General features: G+C 48.4%; 1 protein-coding gene across 3 annotated transcripts in view; it reads right to left on the bottom strand.

The window, feature by feature from the left end:
- The window catches only part of St8sia5 (ST8 alpha-N-acetyl-neuraminide alpha-2,8-sialyltransferase 5), an 85,661-nt gene that overhangs the window by 57,611 nt on the left and 766 nt on the right, over positions 1-27,284 (bottom strand). For 2 of the 3 annotated variants that reach the window (XM_004656808.2, XM_045144231.1), the window contains exon 2: positions 1,635-1,742. The exons of the other annotated variant lie outside the window; for it this stretch is intronic. In XM_004656808.2, coding sequence (XP_004656865.1) covers positions 1,635-1,742 — 108 coding nt within the window. The remainder of the gene's footprint in view (positions 1-1,634; positions 1,743-27,284) is intronic. 3 annotated transcript variants of the gene reach the window in all.

Here is a 27,284-nt window from a genome sequence, read left to right as displayed (position 1 = left end):
ACATGTTCTTTCTAATATGCAAATCTTAGCATGTGATAAGTCTGGGAATGTAGGAGGGCAGGGTGGGTCAAACCTACAAAGGTAAGGCTATAACCAAAAGCAGATATAAAGAGATGAACTGGAAGAGGGTGAGAGAAGGGCGAAAGGACATGTGTGACGTGGAAACAGAAGGGGAAAGGCTGGAAGTGGATAAAAATAGGGGATGGGGAGAGGACTCAACAAAAACAAATTGTATTTGAAAATTCCAGAATAACTATATGTACCAGGTGTAGTGTGGGTGTGCAACTTTAGTCCCAACACTCAGGAGACAGAGGTGGGAAGATCAACCTTAGTTCAAAGCCAGCCTGGAGCTGCAGGTTGAGTTCCAGGTCAGTTTGGGCTAGAGACCCTGCTTCAAAAAAAAAAGAAAAGAAAAGAAAAGAAAAATACAGCTAGACATGGTGGTGCACACCTTTAATCCCAGCCCTCGGGAGGCAGGGGAAGGAGGACTGCTGTGAGTTTAAAGCCACCCTGAGACTACATATTAAATTCTATGTCAGCCTGGGCTAGAGTGAAACCCTACCTTGAAAAATGAAAACAAACAAACAAACAAATGCATAGGCTAGAGAAATGGCTTCACAGTTAAGGAACTTGCCTAGGAAGTGTAAGGACCCAGGTCCAATTCCTCAGTACCCACATAAGCTAGATGCACAAGATAGTGCATGCATCAAGTTCATTTGCAATGGCTACAGGCCCTGGCACATCCATTCTTTTTTTTTTTTCGAGGTAGGGTCTCACTCTAGCCCAGACTGACCTACCTCGAAAAAGAAAAATCCAAAAAATAAATCTCTTTATGCCAACTAAAGAATAAAAAGAAAAAAAATACAAAAATCAAAAACCAAATAGCTTAATTATCCCCTGGAAACCATTAGCCAGCAGATTCCAGCCACAGCCAGCTCTGATTAGAGAGCGCACCTTGCCTTGTCCACAAAGATTCCCCACAATTCCTCCCTGTAATAGGTCCCACCTAAAAATATTCTACTTTCACTCATTCAACAAACATGGCTGAAGTCCTGCTCCTGAGCCACATAGAATAACCTCACATACTGACTTTAGCTTCAAGCACTGCAATAAATGAAGAGGAAATAAACAAGTCGTGGTACACATGTCACATTTCAATGCCATCTTGATGGGACCGGTTCTGTCCTGGCCAAGGGCATTCTCTATGACCAAGCAGTGGCTTTCAGAGAAGCAGAGAACTCCTGCCCAATACCCATACCCTGATGCCACCCCAAGTCCTCCTCCCCACTCCCACACCTGGCAGCTCAAGTCTGAGATCCCTGCTGTGGCGACACAGCTTTCAAGCCCACCTTCAAGTGGAGGCTTGGGCCCCACAGCCCACGTCCTACCTTTCCCAGAAGGAGCTGGTGAGTCCCTACGTTTTGGGGGCTGGGTTCTATTCCTCATCCCTCACACCCACTCATCCCCTGAGAGAAAGGAGACAGGCAGTCTTCCAAAACACAGTGAGCTACGAGCCACGGGACCAAGGCACTCCTCCCCTCAGGCAGCTCTGGGGTTGGGCAATGCGACAGGGACTGCAGGGTCCCCTCAGGTTGGGCTCCCCCACCTTCCCAGCCACTCACTGGGGTTTGTACCTGGAGCTGGAGTCACTGTAGCTCTGCACTGCCGAGTCGTCGGTGGCATTAAAGAGCCCCGTCCAATTGGCCAGCGGGTCGCCACTCTGCCAACCAAACTGGAGGCCTCTGGCAAGAGAACGAGGCAATCGGTACACATGCTCATTTGGTGGGTTAAGCCTGTTTACCAGAGCTACGATTTGGTTATTGTGTCCATCCACTGACTTCACTGTGCACTGAAAGGAAACAATGGTGTTGACTCCAACCACAAGGATGACATGAGAAGCCACAGCCCTCCGTGGCATCTTTAATCTCCTGAATCCATCACTCACTTCATCTGTCTCGCAAGGGTGAGCGCATACCCTTTACACGCAAGGAAACCTGAGGCTTAGCGGGATTAAGGACATAGGGTTCCTCTACCTCATATATGATGCCTCAGTTAAACCAAACAAGTTCTAGTCATGCGCACCATGTCGTCCTTGGAGGCCAGACACGCTTCAAAGATTGAAATCCAGGACTGGAGAGATGGCTTAATGGTTAAGCCCTTGCCTTTGAAGCCTAAGGACTCCGGTTTGAGGCTCGATTCTCCAGGACCCACGTTAGCCAGATGCACAAGGGGGCGCACACGCCTGGAGCTCGTTTGCAGTGGCTGGAAGCCCTGGCGCGCCCATTCTCTCCCTCCCTCCCTCCCTCTCTCTCTCTCTCTCTCTCTCTGCCTCTTCCTCTCTGTCACTCTCAAATAAGTAAAAATGAACAAAAAAAATAAAAAAATTGAAATCCAACACATGAGGATTCCACTCCTGGTCTAAGATGATGGCCTTAACATGTTGATATTCACTCCTCCCTACATGTAATGGAAATGTCAGCAGAGCATGAAATAAGGACAATGGCATGGAGAGGAAGTGATAGACGGGACTAGCATCAACACGTTGTTGATCTACTTATTATTTTTATTTTTGGATGCATGGTGTGCGGGCATGTGCGTGTTCACAATATGCCTGTTCGTACACCCGGTGGTGCTGGTGCATGTGCGCACGCATTCGTGTGGAGGTCACAGGTGGATGCCTGGTGCACCTTCAGTTGCTCTCCACCTTATTTTCTGAGACAGGGTCTCTCATTAGATCTAAGGTTCATTAATTTGTAGATACAAGGTAGCCAGCAAGTGCCAGGGATCCTCCTGGGGTTACACTGGGATGACACGTGTGCGCCGATACTCTGGATATTTTACATGGGTTCTGGGGACCCAAACGCGGGTCCTCATGCTTGCGCAGCCAGCACTTGACCAGCTAAAGCGTCTTCCCAGCCTTAGAGAAGACGACAAGCTGATGAGTAACTGACTTAAGCCAGAGAATTCTGACTACCTACAAGAAACACATCTAGTCCCAGGATACAATTACAGAAGGTTCTGAAACCGTGCCCAAAGTGGGAGGACTGGGTTGTTTGTATAAGCAGCAGTCAGATGACCCTCTCCCTACAAGTATGTGCATGTAAAGCCACAAGGACCCCACACTCTCTTCCAAGTCGGGGCAGTCTGGCCAGTCCACGTGCCCCACAGACAGCAGCAGGTTTGCTCCCTTGGGAAACGACCCAGGGAGGTGTTCTCACTGTTCTGCGCTTTGAAGGCAGCTGGGTGTCCTTGGGTGTTGACGGACAGCCTCTGGCTTCCAAGCACGGCTGCCCATCCAGATCCTTTGGTCAACTGAGGGATGTGCTTCTCGGGAAAGAGTCTGAGCAGCTCAAAGGAAATGGCTAAGAAGACAAGGGCTGGCCCCCACCTAACCCCCCCACCGGGACATTCTCTCCAGCCATACTGTGGACACATGGAGCTGGGGAGCTCTTTGCTGAGGGACCATCCCGTGCCATGTAGGCTGCTAAGCAACACCCCTAGTCTGTGCTGCTAAGATGACAGCTACACTTCACCCCCAACCTTCCTGTCACGAGGATCAAAATCTCTCCACACTTTGTCATGTATCCCATGGGGGCGAAACAGCCCCAATTGGGAACCACTGTAATATACCAATGCACAGAGCTTCCAAGGACACTTTCAGTGGCTGGCTGGCCATTAAATATAAACATGCTATGAGAGACCACTCCAGGTCAAAAGAAAGCTTACACTTGAATGTCAAAGGACAGAAAAAAAGGAGGGGAAAAAGAGAATTCAGAGGCTGGAGAGATGGCTCAGTGGTTAAAGGTACTTGCTTACAGAGTCTGCTGACCAAGGTTCAGTTCCCCAGTACCCACGTAAAGCTAAATGCACAAAACAGTGCCTATGTATGAAGTTCATCTGCAGCAATCTCTGTCTCTATCTCTCTCTCTTTGCAAGTAAATAAATAATACTTTTTGAAAAAGAATTTAGAGATAAGAAGGAGGCAAGAGAAACATCTCTATCACACCCTCCAAGGCTCAGGGTCCATTGCAGAAGAGGTGGCAGAAAGCATGTAAGAGCCAAAGGACGGGTAGGACTCCTTACAACGTGCTCCCCCAGACATAAACTGGCCTGGATATCCATGACCTCACAGTGCCTGACACTACCTACACAAGGCCATCATAACAGGAAGAAAAGATCATGACATCAAAATGAAAGAGAGACTAATTGAGAGGAGGAAGGGATATGATGGAGAGTGAATTTGTGAAGGGGAAGGTAGAGGAAGAGAGGGCATTACCACAGTTTATTGTCTATAATTATGGAAGTTGTCAGTTAAAAGAATTTTTAAGAAGGAAGCAGGATAAAATGTGGAATTTTTAAAATAAACCTGTTGATCAGGGAACAGGGATGATAGCTGGAGCGGATCCACCCACATCCCCTCTAATTAGCTGATGCCCTCTGTCAAGCCTCCCCAACCCTGTGACCTCTGTTCCATATTTCAAGCGAGGGGACTGTCTCAGATGTCTCCAGAACCCTTGAGAGAAAGTATCACAGAGCCGAGCCATCTGCTCTGGTTACCCATCATCTGGCGGCGGTCCTTTGCTCTACCTGATAGAAATCACCAGCAGACGAAGAGTAGCTTTTCAGTGTTGGCAGCCCGGGGCCTTTGAGGGCCACAGGCTTGTGGGTATGAGCTGACAGACTTGGGGACTCAGAGCCATAGGCCCTGAGAAGTAGGAGCTTGGGGCACTAGGTGCTTCTGTTGGAGATTTTAATGCTTTGGTCCTTGACTGCCGGTGTCCAGGCACAAGAGCTCCTGATCCGTGGACGCAGGGCCACTTGGCCCTCAGCAGTCTGGCTCTCAAGCTTTGTGGGGGGACCTTTGGCCTTCCAGGTCTAGATGGTCTCTTTCAATAACAGAACCCCAAGTCTCTCATCTTTTTTGAAAATATTTATTTATTTATTTATTTATTTGAGAGAGAGAGAGAAAGAATGGGCATGTCAGAGCCTCTAGCCACTGCAAACAAACTCCAGATGCATGTACCACCTTGTGCAGCTGGCTTACGTGGGTCCTGGGGACTTGAACTGGGATCCTTTGGCTTTGCTGGCAAAAGCCTTAACCGTTCATCTCTCATCGTTGGGTCTTAGTAGTCTTCTGTCTTCCAGCCTTGGCTCTCCATCTTCTCTCACCTTCTTGACACTTCCACCATCCCCACCTATCTCAGCCACCTCTGCTCCCTGCGGAAACGGCCTGGTCACTCTCTGGATGCCTTCAGCTACATTCTTGCTGCTATTGCTGTTGCTGCTGCTACTGCCAGCCACCATAGCCACATCCACTCCTACAAAGGCTGCCATCTCTTCATATCACCGCCTCAGCCTGCTCTACCCAGGATAAAGACCACAAACTAAGCGAAAAATGACCAGGTGGGAGAAACCTTTTATTGGTATTAAGGTTGTCACACCAGCAGGCAGCACTCAGGAAAGAACATCTCAAGTGACTCAAAAAGCTTAGGGAAGGCTGGTGTGGTGGTTTGATTCAGGTGACCCCCATAAACTTATGTGTTCTGAATTCTAGGTCCTCAGATGGTGGCAATTTGGGAACTGAAACCTCCCAGAGGCAGTGTATTATTGGGGGTGGGCTGATGGATGTTATAGCCAGCTTTCTCTTGCCAGTGTTTGGCACACTGTCCTTTTCCTGCTGTCCATCTGACGTTGGCCAGGAGGTGATGTCCACCCTCTACTCATGCTGTTTCCCTCTGCCATCATGGAGCTTCCCCTCCAGTCTGTAATCCAAAATAAACCCTTTCACCCACGAGCTGGTCTTGGTCAGGTGTTTTCTGCCAGCAATACAAACCTGACTGCAAGAGCAGAGAAGACTGCTCAGTGGTTAAAGGCGCTTGCCTGCAAGGCCAGACAGTCCAGGTTCAATTCCCCACTACCCATGTAAAACCAGATACACCAACTAGTACATGCAGCTGGAGTTTGTCTGCAGTGGTGAGGGGCCCTGGTGCATCCATGCCTTCTCTTTGTCTTTCTGCCTCCCTTCCCTGCCCCTTCTCTGTCTGCTTGCAAAAAGAAAAGTTTTTTTTTTGTTTTGTTTTTTTTTTTTAAGTGTTGGGATGGCTCAGCAGTGAAAGGGGTCACATGACAGTGAGGGCCCATTCAGATGCTAGAATCACTAGGCAGAAGCTGGGCCAAAACAGGCTCTACCTATGGGAGCAGGGCACTGGGCACCACACCCTGGACAGCAGAGCCCAGGCCTCTCACGGGAGGGCTCAGTCTAACAGAAAACGGCATGCAGCCCAAGCCATCGAAAGGCTGGCCAGGAGCCTCAGAACAAAAGGGAACCGAATCCCACCCTCGTGAGCCCTATCCATGGGCTCTCACTTCAGTTCTGTGTGGGCTCTTTAGACGGCAACGGAAGCCACTGACACTCCCACATCCATCAGGCTTGAGGACAGTCAGACCACTGTAGCTCCTACATCCATCAAAATAAGAAGGGCAGCCGGGCATGGTGGTGCACGCCTTTAATCCCAGCACTGGGGAGGCAGAAGTAGGAGGATCACTGTGAGTTCGAGACCACCCTGAGATGACATAGTGAATTCCAGGTCAGCCTGGGCCAGAGTAAGACCCTACCTTAAAGAAAAAAAAAAAAGAGTAAGGACAGGCCATGATTGGTCACTCCTGCCTCCCTCTGGTCTGAGGAGGACAGGTCATGGTCACTCCTGCCTCCCTCTGGTCTGAGGAAGACAGGCAGCCAGCAGCAGTCAAGCTGGTCTTTATCCCTTCCCTGCATAGCTGTCCTGAACACTCTATCTATCCCAGAAAAACTGCAAGAAGCAGCAGGTGGAGGAGGCCCCGCTGGGCACATGCCAGGCTTCTTCCTGAGTCCAACTCTCCAGGGCAGGTAAAGTGGCTGGGGACAGAGCTGTTCCCAGCCCAACTACCAACCCAAGAGACAAGGCTTACACTACATAACCCAGCAGTGCTGCTAAGGGACACCAGGCAGGAACAGTCATGACTTAAGGCGTCACAGGGGCCTTCCCCCATCTCTAAAAGATCTACCCCACTGACAGGTCACTCAAACCTCCTCTGGCAACACTGTCGCCCTCAAAGACTGACAATCTCCTTGCACCTGTTCCTTGAAAATGGCCACCTGTGAACTAAGAGGGTCTCCAGGGAGTCCAGGGCCAGGGGACAGGACAAGCCAAGAGCTGGGGGGGGGGGGGCACTGCCCTGCCAGGTACTCATGCAGTGCTGATCTCAGGCACTGCTTGACAAGGAGTCTACGGCCCCCCCAGCCCCCAGTCCTGGACAGCCTCTGGTAGGCTTTCAGGCTGTGGTCCTGGCTTGAGAGAGAGGGATTTCTGGGCATGAAGGCATTCTTAGAACCTTCTGGTGTGGCAGCTTCAATGGTCCTTGTCTCTCTCCACATGATCCTTGTACTGCCTCAGCACTCTGCCCACAGAAAGTCCATCATCTGATGCAGATTCTTAACTCTCCACAATTCTGAGCTCAATACATCTCTTTTCTGTATACACCTGCCAGCCTCATGTATTTCAGTATAGTAACACTCATATATAACATTCAACGTAAGAATATAAACAGCACACCGAAACAGAATATAAATGCTAATACACTTATAAAGGCTTTTATCAAATAATACACCATCTAAATGTATTTAGCTTGATGTAGGCTTCTGGAAAAGGTAATGGAGTATTTGATGCACAAGGTGAGAAAGAATGTCTTTAGGGCTAAAGAGATGGCTTAAGGGTTAATGTGCTTGCCTGCAAAGCCTAAGGACCCAGGTTTGATTCCCCAGTACCCACATAAAGCCAGATATACAAAGTGGCACATTTATCTGGAGTTCATTCACAGTGGCTAGAGGTCCTGGTGTGCCCATTCTAATTCATATTCATTCCCTCTCTCTCTCTCCCCCTTGCAAATAAATACAATAAAATAAAAGAATGTCTTCCCATTTACAAACCCCTTTGTACCTTTTGGATGTTTCACGTGAGTACATTTTGATGTGGGTTTCATCTCACTAGAAACTAAAGACATGCAAATGAATTTAATGCTATTGTACTTTAATACAAATTGTACTGCAATACCAAAACTGTATAAGTCATGTTAATACCAAGGTATACACACTAATACTGGTCATTACTGTCACTTTTCTGGAAGAGAATTTGGAGCTATCTATCAAAAGACTTAAGGATGCTTACACCTTGGATCCCAGTGATGCCCCTTCAGGATGGAATACAAAGAGATCTGAACTAGACAGACTACTGTCTAAAGTCTTCCATTAATCAGAACCTTCCTGAACACCCAGAACTGGAAAGCCGAGGACCATCACGATGCTTCTATTCAATGGTGCAGTCATCTCACCATGTACATCAAGGGGTTTCAAATTGCATGAGAAAAATAATCCTGGACAAAACATGAAAATACATGGATAAGCCAACTATCATCTCATTTACTTTAAAAATAGGGCTGGAGGGCTGCAGAGATGGCTTAGTGGTTAATGCACTTGTTGCTTGCAAAGCCAAAGGACCCAGGTTCGATTCCCCAGGACCCATGTAAGCCAGACGCACAAGGTGGTACATGCGTCTGGAGTTCATTTGCAGTGGCTGGAGGCCCTGGCATGCCCATTCATGTCCTCTCTCTCTCCCTCTCTCTCTCTCTCCCCTTCTCTCTCAAATAAATAAATAAATAAAAATATTGGAAAAAATGGGGCTGGAGAGATGGCTCAGCAGTTAAGACACTTACATGCAAAGCCTAGTGACCCAAGTACTCATACAAACCCAGCTGCATGAAGTGGTGCATGCATCTGGAGTTCGTTTGCAGTGGTTGGAGGCCACGGTGCACCCATTCTCTCTCTCTGTCTCTTCTTGCAAATAAATAAAATAAAAATATTTTAAAAGAAATGCTTAGAGGGTCTGGGAAGATGGTTCAGTGCTTAAGGGTGCTTGCTTGAAAACCTTCCAGCCTAAGTCCAATTCCCTAGTACCCACATAATGCCAGATTCACAAAGTAGCACATGTCTTTAGTGTTCATTTGTTGCTGCAAGAGGCCCTGGCACGTCCATATTTATTTATCCCCATGTTCTCTTTCTCAAAAACTTTTTATAAAGGTTTTTTCAAATATTTATTTATTTGAGACGAGAAAGACACAGGTGCAGAGACAGAGAGTGAGAAAGAATGGGCATACCAGGGCCTCCAGCCACTGCAAATGAACTGCAGATGCATGTGCCACCTTGTGTATCTGGCTTACATGGGTCCTGGGGAATCGAACCAAGGTCCTTTGGCTTTGCAGGCAAAAGCCTTAACTATTAACCGAGACAGAGAAAGAGAGAGAGAGAGAGAGAGAAGGAGGCAGAGAGAGAATGAGAATGGGCACGCCAGGGCCTTTCAACTGCTATGAACAAACTCCACATGTGTGCGCCCCCTTGTGCACATGTGAGAATGTTGCACACTTGCGTCACTTTTGTATGTTGGCTAGATGGGATCTGGAGATTTGAACAAGCATTCTTAGGCTTCACAGACACATGGCTTAACTGTTAAACCATCTCTTTAGCCTCCAAAAGGCATTTTTCAAAATATTTTTATTTATTTGCAAAGAGAGCACTCATGTGAGAGAGAGACAGTGAATGGGCATGCCAGAGCCTCAAGCCTACACAGATAAACTCCAGATGCAAGCACCACTTTGTACATCTGGTTTTATGTGGGTACTGGGGAATCGAACACAGGTCATTGGGCTTTGTAGACAAGCACCTTAACCACTGAACCATCTCTCCAGCCTGAAAAGGTGTTTTTGTTGGGGGGGTGGAGTTTCAAGATAGGGTCTCACTCTAGCTCAGGCTGACCTGGAATTCACTATGTAGTCTAACTAAGGGTGACTTTGAACTATCGGTGATCCTCTACCTCTGCCTCCCAAGTGCTGGGATTAAAGGCGTGCACTATCACACCCAGCTTGAAACAGCATTTTTTTTTTCAAGGTAGGGTCTCACTCTAGCCCAGGCTGATCTGGAATTCACTGTGGAGGTTCAGGGTGGCCTCGAACTCCTGGTGATACTCCTACCTCTGCCTCCCGAGTGCTGAGATTAAAGGCACGCACCAAAAAGGCATTTTTAATAGATCTTACATTCAACAAAAGAATAGACTCCACTACTGTAAACCTAGCACTGAGGCTGAAACAGGAGGATCATGAGTTCCTGGGCAGCTTGGACTGTAAGCAGAGACTACACTGTAATCTCGGGGTGACCTCGAACTCACGGCAATCCTGCTTCTGCCTCCCAAGTGCTGGGATTAAAGGTGTTCACTAGCACACCCAACTAATTTCTAAATTTTTGAACACTGTCAATTCAAACTTGAAAATGTTGTGGAGATCAAATATGGCATGCTGCTGGAAGCCAGACACTGGCAGCATCTCACTCCCATCACTTCACTCAGTCCTGATCCCAGACTGTGAGGGAGTTACAGGGCTCATCGTCCCTCCCAGCTGAGGAGTGGAAAGTTAGCTCCTAGCCAGCTGGTGGCCAGGGCTGGCCTAAAACTCAGAAGATAGATCTCACTGCAGTCCTCCAGGCACCCAAGTTCTGGATCCCATCCCAGCAGTCAGCAGCCACCAGCCCTTTGGCCTCACACATAACAAACGTGTTTACCACCAGGACAGATGCCCATACTGGAAGGCCAGGTAAGTGTAATTTCAGAACACTGCTGCTTCTCTTTCCTGCCAACCTGACTAGCTTTTAATAGGAATGGATATTTGCATACCATGACTATGAGGATAACCCTGATGAATCTATATTGGAAAAATTAACAAAAGAAAATCATTCATAGACCCTAACATTTTACTCTTTGGAAGGGGTATGTATTGAAATATATATTCCCTCCCTCATCCCAAGAAGGTGCTTGCCTTTTTTTTTTTTTTAATTTTTATTTATTTATTTCAGAGTGACAGACACAGAGAGAAAGACAGATAGAGGGAGAGAGAGAATGGGCGCGCCAGGGCTTCCAGCCTCTGCAAACGAACTCCAGACGTGTGCGCCCCCTTGTGCATCTGGCTAACGTGGGACCTGGGGAACCAAGCCTCGAACTGGGGTCCTTAGGCTTCACAGGCAAGCGCTTAACCGCTAAGCCATCTCTCCAGCCCGGTGCTTGCCTTTTAATCTCCTCCTTTTAGGGCCACCTGGGTTACAGGGGCTAAAAAGCTTCAAAGATCACTGAAGAAATCCTGCTAGGTTGTCCTGAAGGGAAGAGGGAATAAGAACCTTTGGGTCCGGGAATGGAATTAATGGAACGTGAGCCCAGGAAGAGATTCCTCAGGACCAGGAAGTGCTGATAGGGTTTTGCTTCTCGAATCCTGCCCCCTGCAGAAGCGTCAACAGGCCTCAACCTCATGACTGCTTGGGGCACCTCAGGGAGCTGGATCCAGTTTCAGGAGCCTGCAGACTGTCGAGGTCCCATCAGCGGAGGCCAGAGCAGCCCAGGGAGCCTCTCAACTGTCATTCCGCACAAGACCTCCAGGATCTTCATGTGACCCTGGGGTAGAGGCAGGGGCCTTGTTGCAGCCCTAGTTTGCACTGCTGGTAGGAATCACCCAACCAAGAGCAGCTTGTGGGAAAAAGAGGTTTATTTTAGCTTACAGTCTTGAGGGGGAAGCTCCATGGTGGCAGGGAAAACGACAGCATGAGCAGAGGGTGGACATCACCCCGTGGCCAACATAAGGTGGACAACAGGAACAGTGTGCCAAACACTGGCATGGGACACTGGCTATAATACCCATAAGCCCACCCCTAACAATACACTGCCTCCAGGAGGCATTAATTCCCAAATCACCATCAGCTGGGAACCTAGCATTCAGAACACCTAAGTTCATGGGGGACACCTGAAGCAAACCACCACAGGCCTCCACAAGAATAAATGGGGGGCTGGAGAGACGGCTTAGCGGTTAAGCGCTTGCCTGTGAAGCCTAAGGACTCCTGTTCGAGGCTCGGTTCCCCAGGTCCCACGTTAGCCAGATGCACAAGGGGGCGCACGCGTCTGGAGTTCGTTTGCAGAGGCTGGAAGCCCTGGTGCGCCCATTCTCTCTCTCTCCCTCTATCTGTCTTTCTGTGTCTGTCGCTCTCAAATAAATAAATAAATAAGAATAAATGGGGTTTCTGTCCCCTAGTGGTGGCACATGCCTGTAATCCCAGCATGTGGCAGGCTGAGACCTAAAGATGACAAGTCTGTGATCCTATCTCAAAAAGCAACAAAAAAGTCCCACCAGTTGGTAGGTAAGGTTTGATCATAATTTGTTTTGTTTTGTTTTCAGCCAGGATCTTATTCTAGCTCAGCCTGGCCTGGAACTCACTCTGTAGTCCAGGCTGCCTCCAACTCATGACGAGCCTCTGACCTCAGCCTTCCCAGTGCTGGGATTAAAGGCGTATGCCACCATGACCAGCTCCTACTTGGATTAAATGAAAAGTTTTTTAAATGAACCATTTCTTTCACACCAAGCCAAGTTCATGAAAGAAAAAACGTAACCACTCTTCTATTATTAATCATCAAAATTCTGGCATCATATATCACAACTGACTGAGAGCTCCTATCCTTTATCCACTCATTCTATTTTCATTGTAGTATATTACAGAGCATATTTATTTTACTCTATTGTTCTATACTTATGGAATAGCCTCATGAGGCTAGGTGCTGAGGTTCAACAGTGAACAAACCAACAGAGGCCCTGACCCAAGTGAGCTAAATTCCTGCTAGAGGGAGATGGAAACAAAGATGATAAATTGAATTATTGACTAAATAGTGGGCAGAGAGTGAAGCGTACTGTGGGGAAACAACAGGGAATGGGAAAGGGGACAAGGTGGGTGTGAGGCCCTTCCACACAGGGCTGGAGAGGTCTACGAAAGGGTCATGTGCACAGGCAGGGGCTTCTGGGAAGAACGCTGTGACGATAAACAGCTAATTCCAAAGCGATGGGCACCACGGGCAGGGTGGCAGCTGAGGAGGTTTTAGTTCATAGTTGTGATGCCTCCTTTCTGGGGCCCCTCAAACCCCTTTAAGGAAGGTGGCCTGATTTTATCTTCTGGGGAGCAGGTGGGAGGCCAGGAGGGTTCCAGGCCCAGTCAAACGGAAGTGCCACCAGCTGCCGGAGGGACTGATGGCATGATGGGCAGGCTCCTCTCCTCTGCCCTGAGCTGTTGACTGGCTCATGATTTTCCTGTGAAGCTCCCGACAGTAAGAACGCTCAGAAGAGCGTGGGGGGAGGGAAGAGGGGTCTGTCCTTCCCCAGGGTTTTCCTGGTGAGAGGAGAGTCTTTCACTAGGGCAAAAGGTAACACATTGCAGGGAGGACCCCAGGGTCCCCGGACTCCCGTCCCCTCCAAGGGAAGGAGAAGACTGGCAAGCCAGGGGCAGACAGCAGAGCAGATGAGGGCTGAGCAGGTGGCAGAGGGACAGCCCTCTCTGTCCTCCCCAATCCCTGCCCCTGGGCCTGGTGAGCTGGTGAGCTTTGTAGATTCTAAAGCCATGTAGCTCTGCAGAGTCCTCTGAAGGGTGCGAGATTTCTAGTGTTGAGGTTCAGGGAGAAAACGGGTACACACCTGGGTACCACCCAGCTAAGGAGAGGTCCAGGGAGAAACAGAACAAGCTCTAGGCTAAGCTCTGGGACCAGGTGCTCCACTAGCCCCCACCCACAAGACAACCTTACTTATTCCCAACCCCAGCTTGGCCTTCCAGACCTCCGCTGTCTATTCCTGCCCTCCCTACGCACCTCCCACAGCTCACCTCTAGGCCCAGCCCACACCTGGGCCCCATGGCCATCCAGTGTCACCCCAGTCCCAACCAGTCTTTGTTAACTATGTGTTCCGCATCTGTTTCAGCAGAGGCTGCCTACAGGCGGCAGAAGGTGGGTGGGGAGGGAGAAGAGGGATGCTCCCCCAGCCTTCCAACGCTCCCCTCTGCTCAGATCCCAAACCATGCAGAGCGCACACCCCACTTTCTTGCAGGGAGGTGGAGTGGTGTGGACAGGGAGAGGGTGCCACAGTATTCACTCAAATACCCATCCTCACCACTATCTCTGTCCGAGCTCCTATGAGTCCTCTCTGCTCCATCTTCTCACAAGCCCTGGAGTTGGTGTGCATGCGTGTGTCTGCCTAGGCTTAGCAAGCTCGTTCTCCCTCAAATCTGTGGATCCCAGTCCAGCCAAGCTCCGCCTGCCTCACTCCTCCCCCCGGCCTTTGCTCCTGCTCCTTGCTCTTCTGTGGAACAGACTGTGTCCTGTACTCAGAATGCCACAATGAAGTCCCAACCCCAGGACCTGCAAATGTGACCTTACTGGAAAACAAGGTCTTTGCAGGTGCAATTAGCTGGGAATGATGAGGTCACACTGAAGTAGGGTGGGCTCCTAATCCTATGACTTCATAGTCCTTATAAATGGAGCAATTTGGACACAAAGACAATAGTAGAGGTTAGCCATGTGAAGACGAGGGCAGAACCACCAGCAAACCACCAGAAGTAGGGAAAAGGCAAAGACCTGACTCCCCCCTCGCAGCCTGAGAGGGAATCGCCCTACTAACATCTTGACCTCAGGCTTCCAGCCTCCAGAAGAGGAACAGGCAGATGACTGCTTTGGTTGTTTACGCCTCCCAATCTGGGGTCCGTACTGCAGCAGCCCTAACAAACGAATACACCTAGAAATGCCTCTTCACTTCCCTATGTTCAAGTCTTACTCTTCTCTCTTTCAGGCTCCACTCAAATCCTCAACTTTCTCCAGTGGTTCCCAAACTTGAACGTGTGGAAGAAGGAAGGAAGGAAGGAAGGGAAGGAGGGAGGGAGGGAGGAAGGAAGGGCAGGAGGAAGGGATGGCGGGAGGGAGGGTGGAAAAAGAAACTGGGCTGGAGAGATGTCTCAGAGATTAAGGCACTTGCTGAAAAAGCCCAAGGACCCAGGTTCAATTCCCCCGGACCCACATAAAGCCAGATGCACAAAGTGGCACATACATCTAAAGTTCATTGGCAGTGACTAGAGGTCCTGGCATGCTTATTCTCTATCTGCCTCTTTCTCTCTCAAGTAAAATAAATTTATTTGAAAAAAAAAAAACGAAGGTGCAGCCAGATAGGAGGATCACTGAGTTTGAAGCCAGCCTGGACTACAGAATGAATTCCAGATCAGCCGACAATGAGACTCTGTCTCAAAACAACAGTAAAAATAAATAAATATGAAAATAAAGAAAGTGACAGAGGACATCCACTGTCAACTCTGACCTCCAAATGCATATGTACACGCATGCACAAGCACTCTCTCTCACACACACACCAACATGCACACATACAAGCAAGCATACCACACATGCACACACATGACAAAACAGATTGAATGGGTAATCTTAATAATGTCTTATTGAACCTACTGTATCCAAAATATTACCATTTCTACATGTAAGTGATAAACCAATGTAATCTGTTACATCTTTTGTGTTTGCCTTTGAATTCCAGTGTATATTTTTAGTTTTTAAAATTTTATATATATTTTGGGGCTTTTTTTTTTGAGGTAGGGTCTCACTCTAGCCTAGGCTGACCTGGAATTCTGGAATTCACTATATCGCCTCAGCCTGGCCTTGAGCTCACAGCAATCCTCCTACCTCAGCCTCCTGAGTGCTGGGATTGAAGGGGTTCAAAATCACACCTGGTTACCGTGCTTTCTGAGCACATTGGTCTCTCTGTTGTTTTCTGGCTGCTGGGAGGTGAGCAGCCTTCTTCAGTATGACATACTCCCACACCACAGGCCCAAAGTAACAGGACAGCGAACCATGGACTGACACCTCCAAAGCTGCAACCCCAGATAAACCTCTCCTCCCACAAAACTGGTAATCTCAGATAGTTTGTCAGAGTGGCAGCAAAAGAGCATATTACCCTCTCTGCATGAGTTGTAAATGAGGAAAGATGTGTCTAGAACAGGATTCTGGTGAGGATCCAATGAAACGTTCCCATGTAGGATTACATACTTAGGTGAGGGTTAATAGTGAACATTACCTGATGGACCCTTCACCTGCAAGCAGACTCCCCAGGACCCACATAAGCCAGATGCACAAGGCGGCACATGCATCTGGAGTTCATTTGCAGTGGCTTGAGGTCCTGGCATGCCCATTCTCTTTCCCTCTCCCTCTCCCCATCTCTCTCAAAAATAAATATTTTTTAAAAGACCAGCTGAAGAGATGTCTTGGCAGCTAAGGCGTTTGCCTGCAAACGCTAAGGACCTAGCCTCAATTCCCTGGTACCCGATTTGTTTGCAGTAGCTAGAGGCCCTGACATACCCATATTCATTCTCTCTCTCTCTCAAATAAATAAATAAAAAGAAAAGAACCACAGAGAGGGGGCAAGAAAGAGGAAGTGGAGCCTAGAAATTACAAGACCTCAATGTGTCCTTGAAGAGCATTGGAAAAGGACAGGAACTCTATCCCTCATGGCGCTGGGCATGCTGCAGGACAGGCAGACACAAGGAAGCTCTGAACAGCACGCTGACGGAGGCCCTTAACTCTCCGACTCGTGCAACAAGGCTGATCGAGTGGGGTCTCCCTGTTCTGCTCGCTGGCTACCCGTCTTGCCTCACTCTCACCCCTGCCCTTCCTACAGCAGCTAACCTTGACCAGCCAGGCTGTAGGGCTGATGCACCAGTACACAGCTCATGCCCAGCTCATGCCCCAAGCTGCAAATCTGCTGGGTATACTTCCTCCTTTCTAGGGCACCCCCTCCCCCCAACAGCCACACTCTGGATAGGCAGATCCTCCACCCCATGCTCTATGGTCCCAATCTCCTGGGCTGCACCTGTGTCGTGGAGAAGTGGAACAGTAGGCGCTGTCCCTGCGGCCGTGTGGGGGCTGACTCTGTGATGAGAGCCGTGAAGGCGGCACAAAGGCAGGCTGTCCTTCTCCTTGACCCAGTTTCCTACCCTCAACTCCCAAGCCTCCATCAGCCTCGTGAGGCAGCCTGGATCTGCACCTTACGAGTGTAGGAGAAAGAAGTGTGTGACGTACGGGTTCTCTGTGCAAACAGAGAAGAACCACCACATAGTACTGGGGGAAGCAGAGTGTCAGGACCGAGAGCGTGGGTGCTAGAAATTCCGAGGCGAGGGAGAACGCTGTGGCCTGGGAATGGAAAGAGAGGCAGGCCGGGCGTGGTGGCGCATGCCTTTAATCCCAGCACTCGGGAGGCAGAGGTAGGAGGATCGCCGTGAGTTCGAGGCCACCCTGAGACTCCATAGTGAATTCCAGGTCAGCCTGGGCTACACTGAGACCCTACCTCGAAAAACCAGAGAAAGGAAGGAAGGAAGGAAGGAAAGAAAGGAAAGAAAGGAAAGGAAAGGAAAGGAAAGGAAAGGAAAGGAAAGGAAAGGAAAGGAAAGGAAAGGAAAGGAAAGGAAAGGAAAGGAAAGGAAAGGAAAGGAAAGGAAAGGAAAGGAAAGGAAAGGAAAGGAAAGGAAAGGAAAGGAAAGGAAAGGAAAGGAAAGGAAAGGAAAGGAAAGGAAAGGAAAGGAAAGGAAAGGAAAGGAAAGGAAAGGAAAGGAAAGGAAAGGAAAGGAAAGGAAAGGAAAGGAAAGGAAAGGAAAGGAAAGGAAAGGAAAGGAAAGGAAAGGAAAGGAAAGGAAAGGAAAGGAAAGGAAAGGAAAGGAAAGGAAAGGAAAGGAAAGGAAAGGAAAGGAAAGGAAAGGAAAGGAAAGGAAAGGAAAGGAAAGGAAAGGAAAGGAAAGGAAAGGAAAGGAAAGGAAAGGAAAGGAAAGGAAAGGAAAGGAAAGGAAAGGAAAGGAAAGGAAAGGAAAGGAAAGGAAAGGAAAGGAAAGGAAAGGAAAGGAAAGGAAAGGAAAGGAAAGGAAAGGAAAGGAAAGGAAAGGAAAGGAAAGGAAAGGAAAGGAAAGGAAAGGAAAGGAAAGGAAAGGAAAGGAAAGGAAAGGAAAGGAAAGGAAAGGAAAGGAAAGGAAAGGAAAGGAAAGGAAAGGAAAGGAAAGGAAAGGAAAGGAAAGGAAAGGAAAGGAAAGGAAAGGAAAGGAAAGGAAAGGAAAGGAAAGGAAAGGAAAGGAAAGGAAAGGAAAGGAAAGGAAAGGAAAGGAAAGGAAAGGAAAGGAAAGGAAAGGAAAGGAAAGGAAAGGAAAGGAAAGGAAAGGAAAGGAAAGGAAAGGAAAGGAAAGGAAAGGAAAGGAAAGGAAAGGAAAGGAAAGGAAAGGAAAGGAAAGGAAAGGAAAGGAAAGGAAAGGAAAGGAAAGGAAAGGAAAGGAAAGGAAAGGAAAGGAAAGGAAAGGAAAGGAAAGGAAAGGAAAGGAAAGGAAAGGAAAGGAAAGGAAAGGAAAGGAAAGGAAAGGAAAGGAAAGGAAAGGAAAGGAAAGGAAAGGAAAGGAAAGGAAAGGAAAGGAAAGGAAAGGAAAGGAAAGGAAAGGAAAGGAAAGGAAAGGAAAGGAAAGAAAGGGCTAGAGAGATGGCTTAGCGGTTAAGCGCTTGCCTGTGAAGCCTAAGGACCCCGGTTCGAGGCTCGGTTTCCCAGGTCCCACGTTAGCCAGATGCACAAGGGGGCGCACGCATCTGGAGTTCGTTTGCAGAGGCTGGAAGCCCTGGCGCGCCCATTCTTTCTCTCTCCCTCTATCTGTCTTTCTCTCTGTGTCTGTCACTCTCAAATAAATAAATCTAAAAAAAAATATTAAAAAAAAAGAAAGAAAGAAGGAAGGAAGGATTGATTCTGATGGAAGGGAACCAGGAAGAGCAGAGGGCACAGAACCAGCCTGGCTAGAAATATTGAGTTAGGACGGGTGTCATGCATTAAAACACAAAGTCTGAGGCAGGCGTGGCGGAGTACACTTTTAATCCCAGCACTCAGGAGGCAGAGGTAGGAGGATTGCTGTGAGTTCGAGGCCACCCTGAGACAACATAGTGAATTCCAGGTCAGCCTAGGCTAGAGTGAGACCCTACCTAGATAAAACAAAAACCAAAAGAAATAAATAAAAATAAAAGAAGGAAAGTCTGGATTCTGGGGTGGGCTTCAGGCACAGTCTGACCATTAGGAGGGAGATTTCAGACTGAGGTGTAGGGGTTAGCAACAGAGTCAAGAATTTCCATTTCTGACAAAATGGCAGACTGCAATGTCCCCTGTGACAATGCTGTGATACACCCCCAAGTCCCATCAGGCTCCTTCCCCACTTTGGGGGAGATACTATGAGTCTGACAGCTCTCAACCCCCACTTGGAGTTGCTATAGGTGAGGACAGTCACCTTCCTCATGGTTATGCCCCCTTCCAGGATCAGCCCTGGTCCAAAGACTGGTCCAGGTAGAACCACACAGGCCTGACTGCTCAGCCCAGCTCTGGGTAACTCGGAAGGGCCAATCCAGTTCCAGGGCTGCCTATGGGCTCTGACAGGGCTTCCTCCACACCTGTGCAGCAGCTCCGTTTCCCTCGGTGCACACTATCTAGTCATATTCTTCCTTCTCCTTGTCTGAGGTGTCGGTGCCCAGAGCACCTCTTCATCCTGCACTCCATTCTGGGTTGCAGTCTGCTTTTCCTGGAACTCAATCTGCAATGTCCTCTTTCTACAAAAGACTAAGACAACAACAGAAATGTCTTTAAAATGTCTACTTTAAGTGCACCAATAATCCAGCAAGAAATTCAGACGAGTCTGAAGCCAGAAGCAGCCCTAGGGACATCAACCAATCCCAGGGATGTGTGCTTCCCAAGTAAGAGCCCAAATGGCACATCTAAGGTGGAGGGTCACCCCTTCTAAACCTAATAATCCAAAAGGCAAGTGGGGAGGTTGGAGAGGGAAGCAAGATGCACAAAAAAAAAAAAAAAAAAAAAACACGAGACTGTAGGAATAAATCTTCAGTTATCAGTAATCACAACAAATGTAAATGCACTAAACTTTCCAGATTAAAAACTAAAGACTGTCTGACTAGAAATACAAACTACATGATGGTTACAATAGGCAGCAAATGAAAGTGTGAGTGTTGAAATAGGGGAATCAGCATCATAAACCTCGTGTCTTCTCATCGTAACACTTAGAGTTAATAAAACAGTCAATATTTTTCTTTATTTGTGAGCAGAGAGAGAGGAGGGGAGCATGGATGCACCAAGGCCTCTTGCTAGTACGGACAGAACTCCAGACATATGCGCCGCTTTGTGTATCTGGCTTTATGTAGGTACTGGAGAACTGAACCTGGGCAGGCAGGGTTTGCAAAAAAGTACCTGTAACCACTGAGCCATCTCCCCAGCTTGAATTAATAAAAAATTTTTAAAGAAGCAAAAAGAGTAAGTAGCTGGAAATTTTTAAAAAAAATATAAATTGTCCTTGGCTACAGCAACACCCTACCTCAAAAAAGGAGGTTCCTAAAACAGCTAAAGATTGATCTACCATATGACCCAGCTATAGCACTCCTAGGCATATATCCAAAGGAATCATCTCATTTCCTTAGAAGTACATGCTCAACCATGTTTATTGCTGCTCAATTTATAATAGCTGGGAAATAGAACCAGCCTAAATGTCCCTCAACTGATGAGTGGATAATGAAGATGTGGCACATTTATACAATGGAGTTCTACTCAGCAGTAAAGAAAAACGAAGTTATGAAATTTGCAGAAAAATGGATGAACCTGGAAAGGATTATACTAAGTGAGGGAACCCAGGCCCAGAAACCCAAGCACCACATGTTCTCTCTCATATGTGGATACTAGCTACAGATGATTGGGCTTCTGCGTGAGAATGAAAATACTTAGTAGCAGAGGCCAGTAAGTTAAAAAGGAGACATAAACGGAAGAGAAAGGAAGGGAGGAGGGTACTTAATAGGTTGATATTGTATATATGTAAATACCATGATTGTGATGGGGAGGTAATATGATGGAGAATGGAATTTCAAAGGGGAAAGTGTGGGGGGTAGGGAAGGAATTACCATGGGATTTTTTTTTTATAATCATGGAAAATGCTAATAAAAATTAAAATAAATAAATAAATAAACATCAAAAAATAAAATAAAATAATTCTTATAGGAATTAGAAAATGTATGGAATTAGCTCCACCTTTAATCCCAGCACATGGGAGGCAGAGGTAGGAGGATCTCTGTGAGTTCAAGGCCAGCCTGAGACTGCAGGGTGAATTCCAGGTCAGCCTGGGCTACAGCAAGACCCTACCTCAAAAACCAATAACAAAAAAAGAATGCAATACATTAAGATGTAAAATACTTGGCACATAATAAATGGAATGCTTTACTGAACTGATACCTCTTCATCCTAAAAAAGGAAAGCACATGGTTGAAGGAGAGTATTTTATTACTTCAAAACTTTACATCAGAGAATAAGATTAAAATGAAAGAAAGAGCTGGAGTGACGGTTTAGCAGTTAAGACGACTACCTACAAAGCCCAAAACCACAGGTTCTACTCCCTAGGACCCACTAAAGCCAGACGCACATGGTGGAACATGCGTCTGGAGTTCAGTTGAAATGGCTAGAGGTCCTGGAGTGCCCATTCTCTACGGCCCCCCCCCCGTAAATAATAAATAAATTTATTTATATTTTTAGTTTTTCAATGTAGGGTTTCTCTTTAGTCCAGGCTGACCTGGAATTTACCATGTAGTCTCAGGGTGGCCTTTAGCTTATGGCAATCCTCTGCTTCCTTTGTGCTGGCACTGAAGGTGTGCGCCACCATGCTGGCCTAATAAAGTAAAATATTTTTTAAAATATGAAAGAGATAAGCATGAAACCAAGGAAGTCTCTGACAACCACCCTTCTACTTTCTACCGCTATGGGTTTGAGAACTTCACATGCCTCACCTACATGGAATCATATAGTGCCTCCACCTGTCTCCCTCTCGCTCGCTCGCTCGCTCTCTCTCTCTCTCTCTCTCTCTTTGTGCTTGGCTTATTTCATCTGACATTAAACCCTCAGGGTTCAGGGTTCATCCATGTTGTAGCCCATGTTAGCATTTCCTGGTTTAGTTTTTGGTTTTTTGAGGTAGGGTCTCTAGCCCAGGTTGACCTGGAATTCACTATGTGGTCTCAGGGTGGCCTCGAACTCTCCGCAATCCTCCTACCTCTGCCTCCCGAGTGCTGGGATTAAAGGCGTGTGCCACCACGTACCAGGGAGTTACATGCCTAGCCCTAGAAGTTTTTTCTAATGAAACAGAATAGAAAATATTAGAGCACATTTCTCCCAGTAAAGCCAAGTATTAGTTCATAAAATGTTTAATGATCCTCAAATATACCATATTACTTATTAGGCATCAAAACCATGAAAGTTCAAGAAGCAATAACTGTAAGAGCCAGGGGGTGGGGAGGAATGCTCCGAATGGCTGTCTTCTGGGCACAAAGTGGCCATTGCATTTGTGACCTCGCAGTGACTGTCAAAGCCTGCCTAAGACCTGCATAAACACTGAACCCATCAGCATTCCATCGTGGGTGACGGAGGAGGCAAGAGAACAAAAAGCCCCCACTGATTATGATGGCTAGTAATTTCCAAAGTCTCCGTTGCCAGCCTGGCTCTTCCCTGCATGCAGTTCCACATGCCAAAGAGCTGCTGGCCAGTTCCAGGAGGACAGCCTTCCATGTCCGCGAAGACCAGATCAAACTCACGTTTCCGCATTCCTCCTCACCAACACGCTCCCTGCCACACACTCTTCTACTGTGCTCCATCCTGCCATACAGCTCTGGCCCTGCGCTGTGCAGATGCCCAGACGCCCCTGAACATCTCAAACCTAGCTCAGGCTGGGCACCCTCCTCCTCCCTCCTCCACCTGTGCCTGAAGATCATTCCTCTCTCTTTGCTTTCTTTCTTCCTTTTGGGGCAGGTACACATGTGTGTGTACCTGGTGTGATACATGCATGTGTGTGTGAGATGCGTGCGCCATGCATGTACGTGTGGTCCATATATTTCCTTGAAACGCTCTCCCTCAACCTACAGCTGCCAGTCAGCGAATCACCAGAAACTTCCCAGGCTCTGCCCTTCCCCTGCCAGCTTGGTGGACTAGGGTCACAGACTTGCAGGAGCAGCTTTTTTTTTTTAATTTTATTTATTTATTTATTTATTTATTTGAGAGCGACAGACACAGGGAGAAAGACAGATAGAGGGAGAGAGAGAGAGAATGGGCGCGCCAGGGCTTCCAGCCTCTGCAAACGAACTCCAGACGCGTGCGCCCCCTTGTGCATCTGGCTAACGTGGGACCTGGGGAACCGAGCCTCGAACCGGGGTCCTTAGGCTTCACAGGCAAGCGCTTAACCGCTACGCCATCTCTCCGGCCCAGGAGCAGCTTTTTTACGTGGGTTCTGGGGAGTTAAACTTCAGTTAACCTCTTTCTTTAAGGCCGCTTTCAAGCGCCTCCATGAACCCAAGAGCAGATCCTTCCTCCCCCTTAGGGTCCCTCGTCCACTCCTCCAAGCATGCCTTTGTATCTTCGCAATGCCCTACAAACTCCCTCGGGCCCTAGTACGGGTCCACTTTATGTACGTGAATATTCAGCATTTCCAATGGTGCTCAGCATATAGTAAGTCTGTATTTATTTATTTGTTTATTTTGGTATTTTGAGGTAGGGTCTCACTCTAGCTCAGGTGGACCTAGAATTCACGATGTAGTCTCAGGATGGCCTCGGACTCACGGTGATCCTCCTGCTTCTGGCTCCTGAGTGCTGGGATTAGGTGTGGGCCACCACACCAGGCTTCTAAGTCTTTATTAAATGTGAAGCAGGCGTGGAAAGCCAAAAATATCAAGGACAAACATCACAGCCTTGTTCCATGTCTTCTCCCCCTAAACCACATACTGCATGCTGACTCCAGAAGAGACATCCTAACCAAGGTGGAGCCCTAAAGTATTTTTTAATATTTTATTTTTATTTATTTGACAGAGAGAAAGAGGGAGAGAGAGAATGGGTGCACGAGGGCCTCCAGCCACTACAAATGAGCTCCAGACTCATGTGCCACCTTGTGCGTCTGCCTTACATGGGTACGGGGGAATCGAACCTAGGTCCTTTGGCTTTGTAGGCAAATGCCTTAACCGCTAAGCCATCCCTCCAGCCAAGTTTTTTTTTTTAATTTTTTTTTAAATTATTTATTTGCAAGCACAGAGAGAGAGATAGGAGAGAGACAGGCAGAGAGAGAATGGGCATGTCAGGGCCTCTGGCCACTGCACACAAACTCCAGATGAATGTGCCCCTTGTACATCTGGCTTACGTGGGCCCTAGGGAATCAAACCTGGGTCCTTTGGCTTCACAGGCAAATGCCTTAACCACTATGTCACTTCTCCAACCCCAGATCCCTAAAAGTTTTGACTGTTGTTATAGTCAGGTTCACACTGCTGGCAGAAATCACCCAACCAAGAGCAGCATTTGTGAAAAAAGGCTTACTTTGGCTTACACACTTGAGGGGGAAGCTCCATGATGGCAGAGAAAACCATGGCATGAACAGAGGGCGGACATCACCCCTGGCAAACTTAAGGTGGACAATAGCAACAGGAGAGTGTGCCAAACACTGGCATGGGAAAACTGGCTATAACACCCATGAGCCCGCCCCCAACAACACACCACCTCCAGGGGTGATAATTCCCAATCCTCCATCAGCTGCGGAACCTAGCATTCAGAATACTGAGTTTACGGAGGACACCTGAATCAAACCACCACAACTGTTAAGGACAGAACTTCTCAGAAGTGCCCACTGCACCGCTCAGGGCAAGGCCAAGGGCCCAGAGAAATAAAAACACATCAACTCATATCCTCTACGTCCTTCTGCTGTAACCTACCACTAACTTCTCACCACAAGAGCCCGCCCTCTTCATGGTCCTGAGGTAGCCTTAGGAATTCTTGGGCTCTGACAGATCCACTCCCTAAGCTACCTGGCAGTCATAATGCATCCCAGCCTCATTCCCTCTAAAGCCTCCCTGCACAAGGTCCAGATAACCTTCCTCCCCAGGGCTTTGATCAAGCCACTACCCTGCTCAAGGGCCACACAAGCTCCCCATGGCCTGAAGCCAAGTTCAGACTGTCCTTCTCCACCCTCAAGACACTTCACTTGACCACTGACCACCATTACACCTGCCCATTGCTTCCGGATGTCCTAACTTACACCATGGGACCCTTCTCTTCATTGTGCCCCTTCCAATCACCACTGGATGCCAGGAGCATCTCCTCTCCCAGAGCAACAACCAACAAAGCAAGCCTCGGCTTGATGGCTAAAGGAAGAATTACCCTGAAAACGGCCGGTATAGACTATAGAGGAGGTGTGCTACAGAGGTCCCTTGGCAGACCTGATAAGAGAGACAAGTTGCCAGGTCATACTGTAGAGTTCAACCCAGGGGCCCAGGAACCTACATCTCAGTGGCCTTGGGGAGAGGAGGATTTCAGTGCGTGCCTCTGGGTCTAGACCAGAGACAAATCAACGCTCCCCTGGAATCAGCTCACAGCAACTGTTTTGTGTGAAGAGACACAGTGGGTATGAAAATGCCTCCCTGAAGAGCTGGGATGGAGCCAAGCACAGATGAAGTCTGGTGTAGGTGCAGGAGAGATGTATCTCTGCAGCTCTGTTCCCGCTCCCCTCAGTTGTAGATGTGCATCCAAATCTTACCCTTCCTTCAAGAACCAGAGACCCCTTCCTCCAGGCAGTCTTCCTTAACTACTCCAGCCCATCAGAGGCTCTCTTTTCAGTTCCACCCTTTTACTTCTCCTCTCACTTGTGGCCGCTCATTTACTTCCCCATGTAGACACCAACACCCCTGAGCACCAGGACCTTATCATCTCTTCTTTACAGCACCTCTCCACACCCCACTCCCTTCCAGAATTGGGTGTATACCAATTTTGAATGCTCAGTTGAATTAAACCGAGTTCCTGGGGTGAGGCCTGCAAGGTGGCATCTACAGGAGTGAGAAGGGGGAGCAGGAAGTGCACCTGCTGGGTTCAGAGCAGCCAGCCCAACCACTCAAACCTAGGTAGAGCTTTTCAGAACAAGCAGGTAATAGTGCAGTTAGCATGTGCCCCGGCAAAAATACCTGCCAGCCAGCTGGAGAGGTGGCTCAGCAGTTAAGGCACTTGCCTGCAAAGCCTGATGACCCAGGGTTCAGTTCCCCAGTAGCCACATAAAATCAGATGCACAGAGAGCTGCAAGTGTCTGGAGTGTGTTTGCAGTGGCTAGCGGCCCCAACATGCCCATTCTCATTCTCCCTGTGTCCCCTCCCTCCTCTTCCTCCCCTATCTCTCTCTCTCTCTCTCTCTCTCTCTCTCTCTGCAGAAGGAGCCATAGCAATTTGGGGAGCTAGCCACAGGGTCCAGAAACCCAGACCTGCCCCACTGGGGAGCTGGTGCCAAGGCAGCTGCAGGGTAACGTCAAGTCTTGCAAGACTGGACAGCAGGCTGGTTCTGAGACACAGTTGCTTTTGCACACGGTCATTTCGGAGGACAACTGCGCCCAAAAGAGCAGGTGGGCCCAATTAGGTCCAACAAGCTAGGAGACTAAAAAAAAAAATGTTCTTCAAAGCCACGAGTGACACAGAGTACATGAGGCGGCGCGAGGAAAAGTCTGGCATAGTGACTGACTGTAAATGAATATTTGACCCGAGGGACCACATTGTCCCCAGTTCTGGGAGAGTTACCGTGGGCTAGCTGCAGTGTTTAGCAGAAAGCAAGACCACCAGCCGCACCCTCCCCCAGTCTGGGCAGCCCAGGCTTGGGAGCAAGTGTGACTAACGCAGCGCCACCAACCCCCCTCCCCAAAGTAGAACAGCTGTTCTATCTATTCTTTGGAAGTTTCTAGAAGATGGGATGCTTGTTTAGCTACAGGCATGGTCCCACTATCCATCTGCATACGAAGAGAGGAGAGGGGCCTCTTTGCAGCAGCGCGCGGCACTGGAGCAGCGGTCCCCCAATCAGGACGTGCAACCCATGCAACCAACCCACGGTGCCTGTGCTCAGCCATGGCCGCAGAAGGAGCCATTTGGCACGCCCGGGTATCCCCCCCCGCGCCGAGACAGCGGCTGTGCGGGAGTTTCTGAGCGACACCTACCGCCCTTTCTCTTCATGGAGTTTGACCGCGCGTGGCACGTGAGGACCGGGTGGGCGGAGAGCCCAACTTCTGCTGCAGCTCTGACCTTTGGCGCTCTCGACGAGAAAGAGCCATCTGTCTCGCACATCCCGTTGGCTGGCTGTGCGACCATAAGAATTCGCTGTCCCTGCGCGTCGCCGCACAGCACTACCACCCCCACCCAAACCGGCGTTCCTGGGAAATAAAAATGACTTTACTCCCGAAGGCCTCTACAAAAAAATTTAAGAGTCGCCAGATTAAAAAGACAAAAAAAGAAATTTTTTTTTTT

The sequence above is a fragment of the Jaculus jaculus genome, chromosome 2 (assembly GCF_020740685.1).
Source record: "Jaculus jaculus isolate mJacJac1 chromosome 2, mJacJac1.mat.Y.cur, whole genome shotgun sequence".
Classification (NCBI taxonomy): Eukaryota; Metazoa; Chordata; class Mammalia; order Rodentia; family Dipodidae; genus Jaculus; species Jaculus jaculus.
This window is presented reverse-complemented; position numbering and strand designations above follow the sequence as displayed.